The 21,902-nt window shown below is 48.0% G+C and overlaps 1 protein-coding gene across 1 annotated transcript; it reads right to left on the minus strand.

Moving 5' to 3' along the window:
• Nucleotides 1-18,376: 18,376 nt before the first annotated feature.
• On the minus strand, nt 18,377-20,925 carry LOC120650045 (DELLA protein DWARF8-like). The gene has a single exon (XM_039927002.1). It carries the CDS (start codon nt 20,672-20,674, stop codon nt 18,821-18,823), a length of 1,854 nt encoding a protein of 617 aa, XP_039782936.1. The 5' UTR covers nt 20,675-20,925; the 3' UTR covers nt 18,377-18,820.
• Nucleotides 20,926-21,902: the final 977 nt, after the last annotated feature.

The raw sequence follows: 21,902 nt of genomic DNA on the forward strand, positions 1-21,902 counted from the left end.
ACTCACTCCGACCCGACAAGACGTCACTTGCTAACCCCCTCCGGTTCCGTCGAGATAGCGAGAGAACAGAGAAGGAAAAGAAAAGGAAAGAAAAACAAGAACGCCCTGTTTTAGATAAGAGATTCCGGCAGCTTTTTATCTGCCTGCCCCTGCTAAGCACTCGCTGGAGAAATTGTTACCACACGAGCCCTCCCACACATAATGCATCTCCGACGTGTTCCAACACGACAGGGCACGGGCCTCTGACTCTGAACGCACGAATAGAGAATACAGGCGAGGCCGGAATTACACAATCCGGATAAAATAAAAATAGAGTGGCACGGAATGTACCGGCAGAATTCGGAGCAGCACGCGCGCGGCAGGGGCTCACATGCACGCTCGTCCTTCCTCGCAGCGAGAAAAAGAAAACAAAAGAAAAGAAGGGGGAAAAAAAGAGTACGTGGAACAACATCGCCCTAAACGCGGCTACGAGTTTCGACCCAGTACGGGCCGCGTACCTCTGTAACGTCTCTCACCTTTCACCAAAGACGCCGCTGGCAGTGGCCGCAGCGCCCTAGCCACCACTACCAGTACTGCGGCCAGGAAAGACGCACACGATGGGTGTGGAAAAGAAAAGAAAAGAAAAGAAAAGCAAAAGCGCCCGCCCAAGGGAATGGAAACAAGGAAAGCGAGGGGCGCGTAAGCACGGCGTACAGGCACTGCAGCAGAGAGCAGCGGCAGCGCTGGGCGCGCGTCCGGCGAGGGGAAAGGCGTCAAAAGCTAGGGCGTCCGCTTCCGAGTTCTGAGCACGCACGGGGCGCTCCCGTTTCGTCCTCTCTGGTCTCTGTGCTGCACGGCGACGACGAGCCCGCACCGCACTGGCCGGCCACAGAACACGCACGGGGGGTGACAAGCGTGACGCGACCCCCGTATCCGGCTGCGATCTCGCCTCGCGCCCGGTGTTGCCAATATGATCACGACGTGCAAATCAACCCGCGGCACTGAAGGGGGCGGGTGATCATGGCGCCTGATCCCGATAGCTAGCTAGCTTACTAATCCCTGTTGCTCGAGGGGAACGCGGCGGGCAGCTAGATAAATGCTACGGCGCGTGAGATGAGAGGACCCCATGGATCGGCAGACCAGACGGCAGACACAGTGATCGGCCGGGCCGATCCTGATCGGATCGAGCTCCCCGCGGCCGCGCCACGGGTGGGAGCCGCGGGGGCTTCGGCGAGACACGGACCGGCGAACCGACCGGAACCGAACCCCGTCGCCGCCCGAATAAAAATTCGCGTCCCGGTCCGCTCCGCCGGCCCCGAAAACGACGGCACGGAAGCGCGACCACCCGGTGCCTGTCGCACGGTAGATTTCCCTCGCAGTCCTGCTACTGGTGCGCAGGAGTGAGTGAGAGAGAGAGAGAGAGAGAGTCAGAGAGAGAGAGAGACTGATGAGTGTTGAGGTCTTGAGGAGGAGCGGCCAAATGGACGTGCCAAGGCGCAAGTCGCCGCGGACGATTCGGCAGCTGAGGCGGCACGGAAGTGTGCGCGCGGGGAATGAACCGGAATTGGATACGCCCTGCTCTCACAACGCCCTGCTTGGGAAAATTCAACGAGGTGTCCGAAAGTTTTGACGCCCCGGGGGGGGGGGGGGGGACTTGTTTAGATTAGGGTGGTTTTCATTCGTGTAGAATATTTGGTGAGATTTTTTTCCCCTCCACGAGCCGTTTGGTACAGGTCCTTCTCGACTTTTCAGACCTCTCAAGCCGCACCACGGCTGCAGCATGCCAGACGCCCAGGCGTTTGAAAACCCGCAAAACCTCTGAGGAGATCGGCAGCGGAACAAGGACCATGTTTGGTCAGGGGATGAAAAAAATTTCATGAAAACTTTTAGGAGCTTTGATCACTAATTAGAAGTATTAAAAAAGTCTAATTACCGAATCACCTCCAAAACTATGGTACTGTAGCATTTGCTGTAGTTAATGAGGCCTTTGAACGTACGATTAGAGGATTATTAGATGTGGTTACTGTAGCATCACTTTAGCCAATTATGATGAAACCTGTTTTATTAAATTCATCCCGAAAAATTACATCCATCCGTAAAAAGATTTCGCAAATAAACTTCGTTTAGTACTACATGCACGCATTCATCTTTTTGAGAAAAAAAATTATCATATAAACCAAACACGGCCAAGAACAACCCCATGCGTGCGAAATTTTTTGAACCCCCAAAAGTTCCACTGGCCTCTGGCGACATGGTCCAGCTCCAGCTGCAGCCCCAGACATGCCAACGCGATGCGCGCTGCCACTGCCACTGCCACCGCACGCACACACACACATGCAGGCGGCTTGGAACAAGAGATGAATGTCCCTGCGAATGCTGCTCGGCAGAAAGGGGGCGCCTGCCTGCCCGCCCTTCACGTGAGGGGAGAGGGTATATATCGGGGCGGGGCCAGACGGGGGATCCGGTTCGCGGCTCCCCGTAGCGGCAGTGGGCGCGGCGCGCCACCGCTCGCCGGCGACCAATGCGTGCGCTCCGATCCGTGCACGCGAATCAACGGCCGAGCGAGATCGGATCAGGCCGGGGCCCCAGGAGGGAGGGGTCGCCGCTCGCCGGCCAGTGGGGGGAGAACAGGGGCGTGGCGTTGGCAACGGGATCTTCTGCAACCCAACCACGGACACCGCCTGCGCCGTCCGAGCAGTTCTAGGGCTTGCTTTGCTTTTGCTTGCCGCGCCCCGTGTTCCCGAGGCATTATACTATACGCCGTACTCCACTTCCCATGCTAGTACTACACTTGCTTAGATCATCCAGACAAGATGGACGCGACAGGGAGAAAATAACATGGTTTTTTAAAAAATAAAGTGTGAGAAAGATGTAATTGTAATTTGTTCCACCAACTTGGAATATTTTTTTTTCGTTTCATTCTAGGGGAGTACCGTTTACAATATTATTTATGTTGCCATATACTAGACAACGGTGTACGGTTTGTCCTTTCACTATAGTAGGTGTTTTGCAATCAATTGGAGGTGACTCCTGAAAGCAATCCGGTCATGGCTGCCAGTGAAACACGAAGCACGTATTTGCCAATGGTTGCCGAACGCCGATGATGACAAATGGCGATATTCCGTCCACTTGTGCAAGTTGGCCCTAGGCTTTCGCATGGCTCTGCGACGCTATCTCCAGCCATTCCCACTCTCTAACTCTCCTCAAACATACTATTTATTATATTTTATATTTTACTACCCCTCTAAAAAATTCCTCCCCTTATAATTCCTTCTCTTCAACCATTCCCCCATGTCTATTTCCCCTATATACTATCACTCATTAACTAACTATTTTTTATCGTTTTTAATTTAAAAAAATCATACAGTATTTGTACTGTCATAATACATATTATTATCATATTACGGGGTTCAAAAGAAATTAATATCACGACGAAATAATGTGATTAGAATATAGAGGGAGTTGGAACTCACTCTATATGTGGAGAGAGTTGGAACTCCCCCTATAAAGAGAGTTATAAGAGAACCGTTGGAAACATTGGAAGCGATTTCCCTCTATGCTCCCCCGATATGGGGTGGGGGAGGAATAGAGGCCTCCGTTGGAGCCAGCCTGAGCACTTGATCGAGCAGTGCCATCAAGGGCCATGACGAGACCGAACAAGATAGACCTGTCCAAAACAATGAACATGCGATCCGCGTTCACTTGGCTAGCGATGAGAAAAGAAACCATCAGGCCTAGTGTTAGATTAGATAAACACTGTATTATCGTGGAGTTTTTTTTTCTCTTGCTCCCTGGTTGGACTTGTATCTTCTCTCTATAAACTAGTATAGGATATCTATCAGCGGGCCGACGCGTGCAATTTTTTGAAATAAGCAGCCTTGAATGCGCACCAAAAGCCGTTTTTTTATATATATGGTGATAAGGTATTCTCCAACTATGCGCGGAAGCAGCAAAATTCGACGTTCTTTTCAAACTTAGCAATGACCCATTTCCATTCGAAAACCTTAGATCCACATGAAAAACGTATCGGTCGAACTAGAATCACCCACCACAGCCATGCCTAATGCCTGTGCAACACAAGCAAAATACAGCGCGGGTGGGATACGTGCCTCGCGTAGCGTGAGCTCGAGCGTGAAACACGCCGGGCCACACCCATCCTCGGCTCATCATCATGCGACCCCAAACGACCCACGCTTACAGAAGTGGCAGCGGAGAAGAAGGATCGCGCCACCCACGCCATGCAGCATTCCCTCCCTTTCCTCCTCCCTCCCCTTCCTCTCGTGCCACTAGCCACCACTCGCTCGCCGGCGACCCCATGGATGGGCGCGGCGAGTGCAGGGCCCCGGGTGCGCAGAGCTGCCGGGCCAATGGAGCCACGGGCGCCCAGACAAGCACTCAGCTTTCCGAGGCCGGTGGCTCGCGTAGAGAAATTATATTATTCAAATTAAATTAAACATGCCAATTATACAGACCCCCCGGCCACTTGCGGTTAGGTTAATCATCCCGAGAGCGAGAGGGAATCCGGCCTTCCTTCCTCCGGCTATTCTACCCGGTTCCTGATAATTGCCGAGCCCAAACGATATTAGATTAAAATAATAAATAAATAAAAGGATTGCGCCGATTGCCATCCCCTCCTGCGCCGGACTCTGCAGGCCACGCTGTGCCGCGCTGTGCGTGCGAGCGCAGGGCCGAGATTTCTGCGGTTGCCGGTGACACGAGCTGGCCGGTGGGTCTCTCTCTGAGACACTGACCCTCTGGTCGCTGGGACCACCCGTACTAGGTCGCTGGTCGAAGAGATTCTTCAGGGTAAAATTAATAGCCCGGTCTAAAGACGTCTCTAATCTAATCTAAGAAGTAGCATTCCGGTAATAATATTCGCAGTAAACCTGGGTCTCGCTCGTGCAACCACTGCTAGCAAGGCTTTGTTTAGCAGGAGGCCGTGCTGGATGCGAGGATCTCGAGATGCCCTGCCGTGCCGAACTGCCGATCGATCGGCGCGGCCGGCCGGCGGGTTCAAATGCTGCTGCTGCTGCTGGGATGAATGATTAAGGCCCTGTTTAGTTCCCACCCGTAACAAAAAACACAAAATTTTACTAATTTGAAGTACTGAATGAAATTTATTTACAAAACTTTTTATATAGATGGCCTGTAAATCACGAGACGAATCTAATAAACCTACTTAATTCATGATCTGCAACAGTGATGCTACAGTACCATCCGCTGATTATTGCTTAATCATGGATTAATTATCATCATTAGATTCGTCTCGCGATTTAAAATCCATCTGTGCAAAAAGTTTTGTAAATAGACTTCATTTAGTACTTCAAATTGGTAAAATTCCGTCAAAATATTATTTGAGTTTACAGGCATGAGGAAATAAACACGGCCTAAGCCCGGGGAGTTGGAGCTGCTACCTGCTGGCGCCGCGTGCTCTGTGATTTTTTTAAGCGACGGCGCATGTGAGGATAACAGGATTGGGACGATACTGTGATCCGGATTAGAGAGGGTGGCAGGCCCGGCCCGTGCCATTGAGGCAGAGAAAATTGTTGAAACATGGCCTATTCACGGATCGCCTGATCCGTTTTCCCTGTTCCCGATCCAAGAAAGAGGCACTGAAAGATTGTAGATCGGATCTCGTCTCCCATCCCAAACCACAATAGAAACCACACGAGAGACAAGTATGTAGATAGAAGGTATTCTCATTAATCCTCAATAGAGTACAATAGGGTATTATTTATAGACCTGGACCCTTCAGGGGCATCTTCGGTATTAAGCTCATTAACCCTAATCAGATTTTTTTTAAACACTCCCCCTTGGGCGTATACCGCGATCAACACATGCCTCATCAAAAACTCTGTCCAAAAACCCAGTGGGGAAAAAAAGAAATGGAGAAAAGAGTACATTGTTGCCGCAAGTTGTATTGCACTTGTTGCCTCGTTAAAAACCTTACGTGAGAAAATTCAGAAAAATTCACCAAGGAAAAAAGAGTACAACACTGTCTTCAAGACATTTGCAATCTTCCGGATTGTCTTATATGATTCTTCAAGAATCTGAGCAAGGACTCACTATTAAGGACATGCTCCCCCGAACATTGCAAAATTGTCCCATTAAAGCAATACTTTCTACTAGAAGTGCATAGAGACCTAGTGAATAAACTTCACATTATTGCAAAGAGCGTATCAAAGTTCCTTTACCTCAATCTACTTCTGGGATTGGTGAGGTAAGGATATAGGGGTACCAAAACAAGTAAGTCCAATCTTTTAGTGGTGTCAATCTGTTGGATCTATATGTTTAGTGATAGAACATGTAGTATACACTCCCCCTGATGACGACATCTGTAGTTCTGTTTGCAGACAAACATCCTTCCGAGATTCATACAGATAAGGTATTAGAGGATAGTACAATTGTACCAAACATCTGTAGTTCTATTTGCAGACAAACATCCTTTTTAGATTCATACAGGTAAGGATAGTACAATTGTACCAAATCCTCAATAATCAATCTTCGAGACTTTTATCTCATTCTTCTTCTAGAATAATGAGAGTAAATAATATGGGAGCTATATATTTTACCACTATCACACACCACAATATATATAATTATGCAATACAAGCTATTTATCCTTCATAGAATTTTGAGTGGTAATATAGTTGCAATATCATACATCTTCTAGGTGTGCTTCATCAAGCATCAAGCTCTTATATCATTGCAACAGTTTGATATTTTAGCAGCAACCAAGTGTCCTTCAAGGACCAACTAAAAATTCTTCAAGAATCTCTAATTAGTTGCACGCTACACAGTAGCATAATTTAGTCCGACATCCTGGCAAGTGGGGATATAACTGCCACTAAATAGTGAATATACCTTCAAGGTATTAGAGGATACCGTCATTCCAAATCTTCTGGTAAAAAATGCACTACAGGAATAACACAAAGTGTCTATATATACTTCGAGTATAACTCGTGAAATACATAAGTGCTCATATGGCGCACTTCTGGTCTTTAGATTCCTCATTTCAATCTATCGGGTTCTAGATGGGTCATATATCTCTTCACAGGGATTATTTAACTATTGGTATATTCGGACTATAATAAATATTCAGTTTTTCCGAAAAATTCCTTCTAGGAAATTCTCTCTTCGGAAGAGATAGTCTTTCTTCACGAAAAACAACTTTCTTCAAGAAAGTAATATTGGTATGAGATTTACATGTTGCATTTTTCTTATTTGTAATTTCAGGTCATTCTAGGACCTCTTCACGGATTTTCTGAATCCTACAACTGCATATTTCAATACATGCCATTTGCCAGATACACTGTACAATAGAACATCATATATTCAGCACACGTGGGATTGGTCTAATTCCAGACCTTTTTGAACCATCACATTTCACCACCTTATTTGTAATGACCCATAAGTATTCGAACTCCAGGTTTGTGACTTTCATTTAGCGATTTTGGTTCAACCTCAAATGCATATTCCAATTTTGACCCGATATGAGAGCTACAAGCACTCTGCCATGGACTTTGTTCCGGATCCGAGTTCTCTCTCAGAGAACCACTAGCAATTATAGAGGCATAGTGTGTCGACACATTTATTTCCCACTTTAATATTTAGATCATCATCATTTCCTAAAATGATAGATCCGTCATTGTTCCATAGTCTTGGCACCATAATTTGTGCGCACTTAGTGCCAGGACGAACCTCTTCATGAGGTACCTTCAGGGTGAAGTCTCTTCAGGAGTACAAGAGGAGGATTCTTCATAAACATATGCTTAGACCATGGCTGATGGGTCTTTTATTCGCAGGCGTCCCCACAGAATTAGATCAAACCAAGTCAAATGTGGATATGATATTAAATCCCGGGTATATCCACATCTACTTCAGGTAGAAGCATTTACTTATGCAAGTAAACCAATATAATTTATCCTCACGAATATCAAATTTCTAGCAAGACTCCACTTATACCAAGTAGGTGTATTAATGAAACTACAAGTTCAGTTTGGCTTTGTACATTTCAATTCTCATTCAGAAATATCAAGGCATTCCACAAAAGATGGGCATTTATCTCCCCGTAATGCCGAGATATTTTCTTTATAGCATACTAAAAGTAATCCCCTTATTACGAGCACAAGATTGAGCGAACTTCAGGTCCATCACATATTCCCAACTTCGTGTTGTGACCCATAAATGTATGCTATGGTGGTGATATATTTTTGGGAAATTTATGCACTTTAATACGAGGGAGGTTTCAATTATATGCTGTGAGCTTAGACTTTAACAATGCAGTGGCATGAATACTGCATGTCTTCCTTCTACCGAGCATATCCTCAACATCTGGTTGGGATCCACAACTGCTGGTGGGTTACTCATTGCAAGTCTGCAATTTAATATGCCACCAAATATGCATATTTCTAGAAAACTGCATATATGTATAAATGTACTACAACACACGCTTTTAGCCAAAATATTCTTCAAGGGATAATATCACAAATCGCCATTGAAGCCAGTAGCCGATTTCATATCGACATGCATGTAGACCTTCAAGTCATAAGCTTACGGAGGCAATCAATAGTGACATTACGCATTCTAGCGCGTTGAGCAGTGTGTGCACTAGTATGGTAGCATGATACACAACATCAAGCCGTGGTTGCCAAGCAGGAATACCAAATGCAGAGTTAGTTTATAGTCTTAGCTCATTTATATTTTTGCTCAATATGGACCCAATTACTCATACCATATTGAAAATTGGGTCATGAATCTTTATGATTATCGCAACATGTTCGTGTATAATCTTTATGACAAGGGAGTATTAAAACCACACATACTAGTGTCCATTAGGCATAGCCAAATAGAGATACATAGTACCTCAATAGATAATCTTCTGGAGTAAACCGTAATGTATGGACATAGGCGGGAGTACATATGTGTGTGGCAACAGTACAGCTAGACTTCAAGCCAATACTAGGCAAGCATATCCAAGTGCAAGCCTCAATTTATCAGTTGCATGGGGGCAACATATATAAACTCCTTGATAACATTAGTGGCGGTACATATACCAATAGGGTAGGGTTCCCCTTAGATCATACACTAATTGTTCTATACAAAGCACTATGTTAATCGATTCATTGTTCTGCATGAAGAGAAGCTTTGGAATAGAGCAGGAAAGACAAATTTTTATTATTATCTAAGAAATATAGTCTAATGCAAAGTTTCAGACTAAGCAAAAGAAGACAATTGCTTGGCAAAAGTATAAATGACCAATATCCTTCTGGGTAAAACTCTAAAGAGGTAGTGCAGCTCTCGTATGGTATTTGACATCTAAGACTGGGAGTAATCGAGGAGATTTCAACGGTTCTCCAGAGGATCCTCAGGACCCTTTCTTAATTACAAACCCAATCATTAATTGGTTTCATCACTAGCAACATTTTGGTCGAGATCCATAAATAGCCATTCAGAGTCTAGATAACCTACTATGACCAAGAATTGGGTCAACCAATGAAAAAGCTTCTAGCTCTGCTGTGATGTGGGATTCATATTTAACTTCCTGCTTTCAACTTCTGGTAGTAGGCAGGTAGTTCTCAGTTAGGAGATAAGAGTGTGAAATGCAAGTCTACTGACCAAGATATCCACACCTTAACCCCTACACACATGTCCTTCAGGGACTTAACCTTTACCACGTGGCTTATTTTTATATTGGACAACACATTCAGTAAATTTCCCTATATTATGCATTGTCTTTTCAGTGGCCACAGGGGCACAATTTATTCTGAGTCGTGATGTGCACTTCAGGAGCAACAATGGTAAAAAAGGACAAGTTGTGTGATGCTTCATCGGGAAGGTTCACTGCCCCATGCTTGTTCAGTAGCAAAAAAAAAAGGGAATGCCGACTTCGGGTCGTGCAAATAAGCCTATAGTTGATTGTTTGGCAGTAACGCCCTAGGTAAAGTGGTATAGTATTTGCCATTCAGGGAGGTTGCAAAGAATCCCGATATGTGATGTCTGATGGGCCAAGAAAATTTCATGCATTAGTCTCACTTCTGGTTTTTACTTCAGGTAAATAAACCTAAATCATGAAGGAGAGCGCAAAGAGCAAAAAAGAGATGGTCTTATCTATATTCATAGATATTTATTATTTTCCCAGAGTTTTCCGAGCATCTGTATGATTTTCTAATATTTCTGTGGTTTTTGGGCAATACTTCGAGATTATTAAACCCTTAGAAAATTATACCACACACAAACATGCAAGGAAAATAAATAACTCTATAAAAAGAAGCTTCCAAGGGAAACCTAAGACTAGGTTATAACAATTTATGGAAGCAAATACATCTAGAAATTCGGTTCCTAGATTATATCATGAAAGTTGCATTAATTATGCTTAAAGCATAAAACCATTAACAAAGGAGGTGTTATGTGGTGCTATAGGACCCATTCACAAAAACCTCGGCGCAATGATGTCGTGTAGGCCCCATTACCCCAACAACGTATGCAGTTGTTGGAGTGCATGAGGTGGTGCGCAGGCCGGCCAACGGGGCCGTGGTGGTATGCGCGAGCTGTCAGCGATGCTAGTGCGAGTGGCACACGCAAGCGGAGAGCTCGAGGCAGAAACAAGGGGCCAAACGGTGAGCGGCGAGCCGACGGGGCGATGCCACGAGTAGCTAGCGCGAGGCTGCCGATGGGGTAGCGGCAGCACGTGTGAGTGCGAGCAGGTGGCGCGCGCGTGCACGAGACAACGCTAGCGTCAGCAGCTGCGCGTATGTGGCACTCATGGAGGCCGGTGGTGCGCATGGCGCATATGCGGAGCACAGCAACACCCGACATGGGCGACTGTGCACCGGCTGGACAGCTACGGCGTGCTGCTTGGCTGCGGTGTCTGGAGGTGCTGACTGCAAAGGTACACGGCCTCCGGTGGCACTTCAGGTGCGTGAGGTCGTCGAGCATCCAGAGCGGCAGCAGACATGCGTTGCGCGCGGGCAACGCGGGACATGTTAACGAGGGGCATGCAGCCGCTACAGGTGATAACTGCGAGACGAATCCGCAGCGGCGCACACGAGAGCGCGCAAGAGGCAAGCACGACCGCGAGTGGCTGGCGCGCGGTGGCCAGCCAGATCGTGGCAGGCAAAGGCGTGGTGGCCCGCGGGTGGCACGATGACCTGCGCGACTGGGGCTAGCGAGGGACAGCGCACGCGGCCGCAGGCCAGCGGGTGGCACGACGACGCGCGTAGGGGTGGTAATGGGCCATGGCTCTAGTGGCCTCTTCACAGCCCAATAAGGCCCTTAAAAATTTTAGTTCAAAAATACATATGTTTAGAGCCCGGTCCTTTTAGAGCCCGATTCTTAGATTTTCTAGTTCAAAATGTTGGGTCCTTTACCACCCCTAGACGTGCGTGACTGGGGGCTAGCGAGGGACGACGCACAGGCGCGTTGGCCGACAGGGCCACGGGTGCGAGGCGCATGGCCTTGGCAGGAACGCATGAGCACATGTCTCGGCAACGCATGCAAGCAGGAAGGCGCATTGGCCGTGTGGCCATGGCTGGCCACGGCGCTTGGGAGAAGTTGGTGTCAACTGGCCGCATCTACGGGCGCGACTTGCGCTTGGTCGTGTGTGTATGCCAGTCTGCCGTCGGGTGGCGGTGGACGCCTACTGCGAGCGACTCAGCGAGCGACGGTGACAGAGGTGCGCAATGAGATCGTGCAACAAGCAAGTAGATAGAAAAATATATAGGAAGATCACGCTATTCAATCTACTTGTTGTATTCTACCTGAGGATTGATTAATCTACAAGCAAAAAAACCAATCTACTAAGAGACTTATCTGCCGGATCCTCTGTTGCTGTGCTGAAGAATCAACTACGATGACCTCCGGCGTCAATTCTGCGGTAGCCGACTCGTCCGTGATGCATGTTCGAGAATGCATGCATGGCGGCCTTCCCATTGGTTGCCTCATGGTCGTTCGACATGCATATGCCCATCCGGGGGCCGCCGGCAAGCAGATCAGCCACGAAGGATGAACATACATAAAAAATCAATCTGTGATTAGTATCCGAAACGGATCAGAACAGATCGATCTAATTATCAGTGGGAACGACTCACCCAGTAGAAGAGCTGCTGATAACGTGTTGAAACATGGCCTATTTACAGATCGCCTGATCCGTTTTCCCTGTTCCCGATCCAAGAAAGAGGCGTTGAGAGATTGTAGATTGGATCCCGTCTCCCATCCCAAACCACAATAGCAAGCACATGAGAGACAAGTATGTAGATAGAAGGTATTCTCATTAGTTCTCAATAGAGTACAATAGGGTATTATTTATAGACTTGGACCCTTCAGGGACACCTTCGGTATTAAGTCCATTAACCCTAATTAGGATTTCTTAACAAAAATGACCGGACGCGGTGACAATTAGGGGGGAACTGAGACAGGACCCGAGGAACGGCGACTGGCGCGGCAGCCGTCGCCGCCATGATCGGGCCTTTTCCTGAGTGGAAGCTTGGGGTTTAGGCGTTTATCGGTAACCGTGACGGTGAAAGAAGGAAAAGCTTGGGAGGAGCGAATCGAAATCTTGGCGATTTGACGAAGAGGATCGCGATGCGGTTGCACGATTCAATACCTCTCGCGGGCCGTTTTGGACTTTGAGATTCGTGTAAAGGAGCTCGCTCCTGTGAATCGCTATCACTTTGTTTTTCCGGTTTGCAAGGAATCTCCGTCTCTGTTTTTTAATCCAACCACACAGGCTTCTCGTATTGTTTTGTTGATGAATTTCTATGGGAGGGGACCAAAAATAAATAAATAAATAAAACCCTCAGCATCTCCATAGTCTCCACGATGAAATGCCTCGCGTACGCCACGTATATGTATAGAGAATCTGGCATTTGCGAACACAAATAACACACCACATGACATGCTGCATCCATAAAAAAACAGAAAATTGTTTCCTAAGGAAAAATAAATGCTACTCTAAGGTACATGCGACCAAGCTTCCGAAAACGTCGACAACTTTTTCTTCAAAAAAAACCTCGACAAGTATACATGCGGATGCCACCAAGGTGAGCGCGTGATACCGTCTCCGTATGGACCGTATCCTTGCCAACGAGTATACACTGGACGCTGGAGCCAATAACTGCCCAACAGGTCGCGTCGATACCGTCTTAAAACTGGCACAGCAACCGGCAATCCATCAGTCACTCTCGACAACAAGATCACTCCGAGTTGGTGGCATGTCCTGTTGCCGCCATGTAAACCCCTGATCCGCGATTCCACTAGCCCGTCTATTCACTGAATAAAAAAAGCCCGCCCCTGTTTAGTTCGCGAAAATTTTGTTGTAGCATGTTTCGATTTTATTTGACAACTATTGTCTAATTATGAAGTAATTAGTTTCAAAAAATTCGTCTCGTCATTTACAACTAAATTGTGTAATTAATTATATTTTTTAACTATATTTAATACTTCATGTATATATCGTAAAATTCGATGTGATGTGCGTTACTGAAAATTTTTGAAAACTTTTCGCGGAACTAAACATATGACAGGATGGACCTTATCCTATCGTCGTAGGAGTCCGAGCTGAGTTGACGCAGGCCTTGAAAACAAAAACGAAAATTATTGATTAACGGAAATCGTTTTCGAGATTTTACTGACATTCTAGTATAAATAAAAATGAAAATGACTACCGAAAATACAGAAACGAAAATGATATTTTTATCCGAAACTGAAAGCGAAAATAATTTCAGCCTCTACCGATCGTTTTCGAAAATTACCGTATTTATGTGATAATTTATCACCGGTATTACCGTATTTTAGTGATCGTACCGTATTTGAAGTCTAGCCCAACACATATTTTCTCGGCCCAATAGCTCGCGGGCTTCCCTACTGGCCCAGCCTTTCAGGTTAATCCTAGCCTCAAAATCCCCCACTCCCCACTCCTAGACCCAGTGAGGCAGTGATCCCCGTGAGGTTGGTTCTTCTCATTCCATTATTGACTATTGGTTTTGTACTTTGTTATAATAATATGAGTACTAATATATTTTTATATTTGTATGATGAATTTTCAGAACTGGTCAATGATGATTATGTGATAGGTGATGATAATGATATGTCTGAGATTCATCTGTAGGCATAGGCAGCCTGCGGCCCTGCACTAGTACTATTCTTAATGGCATGCTAGTATATGTTTAAGTTTCTATTTGAATTTGGTTAATGATCATGTATGACTATGTCACGTATGTTGTGTGTAACTTTGTGTCATACTATCGTGCATGGTACTATGTGCCAGTTATCACAGATTGGTTCGATATTTGGATTAATATCTTAATCGAATCTTCACTACTTGCATATGAGATGTGTCAAGTCATATTGTTAATGTTATGCTCTATTGTTTGATATGTTTATCGTTTTTTAAATATTGTTTTGATGGGTTTCAACCGTTATCGACGTGTTCTCGACCGTATATTTTCGTTTTCGAAATTACCGGAATACCTGCGCCGTTTTCGTTTCCGAAAATACCGTACCGCTTTCGTTTCCGATAAAAAAAATGTGAAAGTAAAAATGGTGGAGTCTTTCGCCGACCGTTTCCGACCGTTTTCATCCCTCCCCACAGCATCTGCGCGGCGCGGGATGTGCGATCGCGAACTCGAGTCCCGCCTGACCCGCCACGGCACCACGCCGGCGGCCTGTGCGCGCGCCATGGCGCGGACCGAGCGATGCCCCCCTCCCGACCCGACCCATCCCGCCCCCGACGGCCCAACCCCGTACGCAAGGATGGATCCGGATGGCTGATCATCCGAATTATCAGTATTCGTATCCGCTTAAAATATAAATATGGATATTCATATTCGTATTCGATTTTAATATGAATGTTATATGGATGTATCCGAATCTGACTTTGAGAACTTTTCTCTATCCGATTCCATATTCATATTCGAGAAATATCCGATCACATCTGTATCCGTTCATATCCGCAAATAAAAAGTGACTAGTGAGACAATTTTAAACTTATCTTTATACCTAATTACTTAATGATGTACACTATTTAAATTATTTGGAAAGAAAGATAACTATTAATATATTTATTAAAATTAGTAATGATATAAAAATTAACTTTAACTATTTAATATATTTATTTCGTGATTAAAATTATTTATACGAGTCAAATTAATTATTTATTTAATGATAAAATCTTTTTTTATATATCTTAATTATTAAGTATTTAAATATTTATTTATTTTATCTTTAAAATTAGTATTATATATTTAATATAAAAGCTATACATAGATAATTATATTCTTTTTTATTAGCTACTTTTTAATCCTTTACTCCCTACTTGTATAAAGACTTTGACCTACTATAAAATTGTTGACAAAATAAACTAATACTTGTGATAGCTTTATGTTTCAAATCGAGAAGGTAATCGGATTCAAATTCGGATTCGAACTATCCGTTTTATATTCGTATCCGATAAGATTCGCATTCGTATTTGTATTCGGATTAAAATATAATAAAAAATGATATTTGAATCCGATTTTATCTGTATCCTATCCGAATTCATCCTTATCCGTACGTGCACGGGGCTCCACGCGGAGCGCCGCCGCCGCGAAAATTCCACGCCCTGGCGCCGCGCCCCATCCCCTGCCGGCCGCCGCGGCGTGGGTGGGAGCGGCGATCCCGCCGGCCGGGGGATAGATGGGTCTCGGTCGACGGGTGGATAGGATAGGGACGACGGCGAGCTGTGTTCGTTACGCGCGTGAGCTCACGGCCGCGGCGCGAGGGTGTCAGCGCCCGTGCCTTGCTGCTGCCCCGGGGGGGGGGGGGGGGGGGGGGGGCGCGGCGGCGGGCGCATGTGGGGGAGGGCCGCAAAACGGGAGGGGAAACGGGGAGGAAGTGTTTTTTCAAAAGAAAAAAAACGGGGAGGAAGTGGGTTCGGAACGGCACGGACGGGCGGAGCGATCGCATCGGGGGGTGGGTCAGCCCGGTCACACGCGAATTGACCCGGCCGCGCGACGCCCACCGCACCCAACGCCCCCGAGCAGGATCCGGCGAGGAGGCCTGGCCAGGCCATCTCGTATTTTTCTGGCCCTTTTTCGTTTTCTTTAGCCAGATGTGGGCCCGGGCTGTCCCCAGCGCGGGGCAGGAGGCGAGTCAGACACCCAGAGCTCGAGCTAGCTGGGTGACGGGGATGGGAAGGGGGAGGTACAGCCCGACGGGTGGGCCCCGCCACCACGCTGCCTCCATCATCTTCTGACATGAGCCACCTGATCCCGATTGGACAGCTGTTGCTGCCGCCCGCCTCCATGGATTCGGAAGGCTGAACATCATAATTATTCGTATTTGTATTCATTTAAAATATAAATATAGATATATGTATTTATATTCGATTTTAATATAGATGACATATGGATGCATCCGAATCCGACTTTGAGAACTTTTCTCTATCCGATTCCATATTCGTATTCGAGGAATATCCGATCACATCCGTATCCGCAAAGAAAAAATGACTAGGGAGACAATCTTAAACTTATCTTTATACCTAATTATTTAATGATGCACACTATTTAAATTATTAAGAAAAAGTTAGATAACTAATAATATATTTATTAAAATTAGCAATGATATAAAAATTAACTTTAACTATATAATATATTTAGTTCATGATTAAAATTATTTTATACGAGTAAAATTAATTGTTTATTTAATGATTAAATCTTTTTTAAATATCTTAATTATTAAGTATTTAAATATTTATTTATTTTACCTTTAAAATTAGTATTATATATTTAATATAAAAGCTATACATAGATAATTATATCTTTTTTTATTAGCTATCTTCTAATCCTTTACTCCCAACTTGTATAATGATTTTGATCTACTATAAAAATGTTGACAAAATAAACTGATACTCGTGATAGCTCTATGTTTCAAATCGAGAAGGTATTGGGATTCGAACTATCGGTTTTGTATTCGTATTCGATGAGATTCGCATTCGCATTCGCATTCGTACCCGAATTAAAATGTGGTAAAAGATAACATTCAGATCCGTTTTCATCCGTATCCGATCCGAATCCATCCTTATCCCCCCTCTCTCCCCCCTCCTCGGCCACCAATTTCTACCGCCTCGCCCCCATTGGCCCGCCCTCCTGCCGCGCCTTACCGCGGGGGGTTAAAAAAGGGCAGAGAGATCAAGGATCGGATTAAACAAGCCACACCCTAGTGGTAAGTTTGTTTTATGAAGGAACCCTCTCGGTAATCCAGGCATTCTCGAGGAGATTTTGTGTGGGCGAGCGCGGAGATTCCACGGGCCACGCGCGTCGCCACTGCTAGACGCAGATTTCGTCGCTGCGAGATGGGGATCACGGGACGCGTGAAATGTTCCCCCTGACCCCCGGTCGGCAGCAGGACAATTACCGCGCCGCGCGGGTAATTTGAAACGGTGGAGAGAGAGCGGGGGTGACTGCGCCCCATGGGAGGACAAGACCTCAACAGAAGTGGCAATGTGCCGTACTGTACCAGCAGTGCCCTCTCAGGTTGCCACTGCTCCCCCCACCTCTGCGCCAATCCCAGCACAGCAGGCAGTAAAAGTTCTTGTACCCCCCGCGGCGATTAACGGCGGTGGTTACGCCGGGCGTAATTCCACGGCGCTCGCCCGCGCACAGGAGTAGTACTCCGTAGCTCTCCCGTCGAGCAGTAAAACGGCACTGCTCCGGGGGCTCCTTTTTGCCTGAGCAGGAGGGAGTCTTCCCTCGCTAACCTGGCTGGGAGTTCCTGGGCTCGCCATTGGTGATTGTTCTTCTTTCTCCTGTCAAAGCTGGGGGAAAGCAAACAGCCATGGCCGGGCCCGGGGGGCCCTTCTCCTCCACTGTAGAGCTCTAGTCCTGCTGCCTGATTTCTCTGATTATGTGATGGGAAGGCTAATTAATAATAATGCGCACTGATTGCAGAGCAGATAACAACCATTCAATATTGCACAGGTAAGTGTCAGTCTGGTTCGCGACGCCACCACTTCCTCCCATGTGAAAGCTCATGCTCATTTTTAGATCGGGAGCAGCCGTCAGAGGACGGGCCATACAGGCGAAGGGATACAATGAAGGCAACGTAACGAGATGTTTCCATCATTAGCAAGCGCAGGACGCATCAGCCATGGCTACCTCTCCGAGATTGCAGAACTTTCTTACAGTTACAGGATGGGCAAGCAGCAAGGGTCTCAACTGGTCTCGTGAAATGAATACAGGCTACATTATTAAAAAAAAAATGAATACAGGCTAAGCACAGCCGCCATCGTCGATGGATTCACAAGCAGAGCAGAGACACAAATTGCAATCGAGCAACAAATGAGCTGAATACACGATGGGCGGCCACACTACATACACAACACATATGAATCTATCTATGATCAACAGAGGGAACAGAGGAATTGAGTACAGGAGGCAACAGTACTTAAACTCATGATGCGAGAAGCATTTGAACAGATTGATGAACATAGCTCAGTTTTGGATTCGATGCCTTGTATACAAAATTCTCATTCGAGCTAAAGAAATCCGGTTCGTCCTTATTGAGATTGAGATATGAGCGATTGGAGGAATTACACATAATAATAGACATTTAAACATAACAATAGGCTACCGATTGGAGGCAGGTGATGAGAGGGGGGGATCGGGAACAAGAACGAACACAGGCCGGTCCGGTCGGAGTCAAAGTGTCCATCTCATCACGCCGGAGTGAACCGTGGCCCGGTCGCTCACTGCAATTCAGCGTTCGTTGACGTCTAGCTTCAGCTGTGCCGGCGAGCTGGGTGGAGGGGGTGCGCCATGCCCGGGGACGTGCATCCTGATCAGCGTCCAAGACCGCACCCGCCCGATCACGGCGCGGCGAGGCGCCATGCCGAGGTAGCGATGAGCGGGCGCGTGTGCCACCCCAGGGTCAGGCACCCGTCCTTCTCCTCCACCCTGTATCCGTCGCCGCCGGCGAACAGCGCCAGCAGCGTGCTCGCCTGCTTGTAGGCATTGGAGCCCAGGTGGACGGGCTCGAACCCTGCGCGGCCCAGGCGGTTGCGCCACTGCCCCAGCGTCTCGTGGCGCTCCGTGCGCTCCGCGCCCTCGCACGCCACGACGTTGCAGATCTGCCGGCCAAGGTACACCTCGGACATGACCTGGTCCGTGCCGCCGGCCGCGGCCGGAGCGGCATCGGCGGATTGGCCGGCGCCGGCGCCCTCGAGGGAATCGAACATGGTGGAGTAGTAGTGCAGCGACTCCGTGAAGCGGTCCAGGAATGAGCCGGAGTTGTGATTGGCCTCCTGCTCGACCACGGTCACGATCCTCGGCCGCACCGCGCGCACCGTGCCCAGGACCTTCTCCAGGGCGCCGGGCTGCGCCAGCAGCCGATGCAGCTCGAACACCGAGTTCACGGCGATCACCTCAGGCTCGTCATCCGTGTCCTCGCCGTCCGGTTGCAGCATGAACGGCTCAAGGTCAGCAAGCGTGGCGGCGACGAGGCCGCGGTACTGGAAGTCGACGCGGATTGTGTGCGCGAACTGGGCAAGCTTCCAACCAACCTGCTGCAAGGCGTCGGTCTCGTCCGGCTGCGGCGGGCCGACGCCGGTGAGGCGGAACGACGGTGGGCCGCCAGGACGGAGGGCGAGGGCCTGGAGAAGAGCCGGCCACTGCATCCCCTGCTTGATGCCGAAATCGACGACATGGACGCGGCGGCAGCCGGCGAACGCCTCGAGGATGGCCTGGTTCGCGGTGAAGTGGGCGAACTTGAGGTAGGGGCAGGACTCGTAGAAGTGCGCGTGGAGGAGGTCGGCGAAGGCGGCGTCGAGGAGGGAGCTGTCCGGGGCAGGGCGGAAGCGGTACACGCGGCGAGCGAGCGCCTCGCCGAAGTAGGCGGCGACCTTGCGCATGGCGCCGCCCTGCGACGATGCCAGCATGGGGATTTGCTTGACCAGCGCCTCCGCCGCGGTGAAGTTCTCCTGCTGCACGGCCTCCGCGCAGGCCAGCAGCGCGTGCACGAGCCGGATCCCGGCCTCCTGCGTGTCCACCACCACCACCGGCACCGCGGGCGCGTTGGCCGCCGCGGACGCTTGCGTCGCCGGCGGGGCCGCCTCGACCGCGGAGCTCCTGGTGCGGCCGCCGTCCAGGGATGACGACGAGGAAGAGGAAGACGACGTGCTGCCGCCGCCAGTCCGCATCCGCTTGGGCTCCCGCGTCGAGTCCGTTGACGGGTCCGCCGACGCCGCCACCGGCGAGGGGATCGGCTTGAGCGCGTACGTGCTGCTGGACGAGTCGACGGCGGGCGGGAGATCAAAGTACCCTCCACCGGCGGTGGCGCCACCCGTGACGGTGGACGAGGTGGACGCGAGCCGCGGAGCCGGCGGGAGCGGGGGCGGGGGCGCGTTGAGCTCGGACAGCATGTTCTCGACCCAGGACGACAGGTCGGAGGGGTTGTAGTGCACTGTGTCCGTGACGAGGTGCGAGACGAACCCGTCATCGGCGGCGGCGCCGGCGCCGCCCACGCCGCCCATCCCCATGGCCATCTCGAGCTGCTCCAGCTTCTGCGCGACGTCCGCCATGTCCGACGAGCGCACCTTGTACCCGAGCGCGGCCAGCAGCTCGTCCACCTCCTCATTCTGCTCCCCCGCCGCCGCCATCATGTTGTCCTTGGAGGAGCCCATGTCGCCGCCGCTCCCGCCGGCGTCTTGGTACTCGCGCTTCATGATCTCGGAGCTACACTCCTAGCTAGCCAGCTAATAATTGCTTGCGCGCCTCGGTTTCGGTTCTGGGATAGCTTGGGATTTGGATCCAGGGTTGGGAAGTGGGAGTGGGGAAGGAAAGGGAAGGGAAGGGAAGAAGAGGGGGAGGGAGGGGAGGCGGAAGCGAGGGCTGGGGCGAGAGAGGGGTGGGAGGCGAGCAAGGCAACTAGTAGTAGTGGCAGGGGAAGGGGGCCGCGAAGGCATCAACCATCAGGTGATCCGAGAGGAAGGCATCTATCTATAGTCTCTCGCTGCAGGCGGGGCCCGGCAGCCTCCTCCCCCCAACACGCGCACAGCGTTGGATCGATGGACGGTTTCGTCGCGGCCGTCCTTTTCACCAGACAAACTTCACCATCCAGTTAGAAATCCTCCGTTTTACCAGCGAGCCAAGCATGCGGCTACCAAATCAACAACCGTATTTTTTTCTTCCTTCCCTTTTTGGAAAAAAGGAGCCCTATCATGGATTGCTAAGAAACATCCAATTTTCCAAACTAAAAACATTCATGTTTGTACAACTCAATCATTGATATAAATCATATTGCTTTGTGGCGCAATTCCTGTCAAATGTTAATTGATTCAAAATAACCTTTCAAACTAAAGACTATTCTTTTGTCAAGAGGGAATATACTTTTAAAACAAGAACATATCATCCCAACTTACAGATGGAAGCATATTAGAGCAGAAATATCAAAGTTTTCAAATCATTCTTTTCCAATATAGGTGCGGCTTATGGCACCACGAACAACTACCAGACCACGAGTGAACTTCTTTTGGTCGAAGTTCATTTTATGTAGAATATTGAGCTCACCTTAATTTAGCAATAATATCGTCAGTTGAAGCAAGGTTAAACATGTTAATAAAGTCTAGTATGATTATGAGAGCACTGGAAAATCAATTCAACGTAGGTTGATAAATTAGAAGAATGCAAATGTTTTCATAATCAAAACAAGCTGTTAACTTACAAGTTGGATGGAAAATATAGTTTTTGCCAACCATAAAATATTTGTATACTCATAAACAATAAATATTAGAGTTTAATTTCAATTCATTAAGTAAAAAAATATTCAGTTCAATTTGTTGCCATGACTAAGCTTATGATAGAGATGAGCTGATTTACATGCCCAAACCCTTCTTGCTTGCCCAAGACGCAGCTAAATCGCTACTATTTTTTTGCAGTCCTGTTACAATTATT

This window comes from Panicum virgatum, chromosome 9K (genome assembly GCF_016808335.1).
Source record: "Panicum virgatum strain AP13 chromosome 9K, P.virgatum_v5, whole genome shotgun sequence".
NCBI classification, from domain to species: Eukaryota; Viridiplantae; Streptophyta; class Magnoliopsida; order Poales; family Poaceae; genus Panicum; species Panicum virgatum.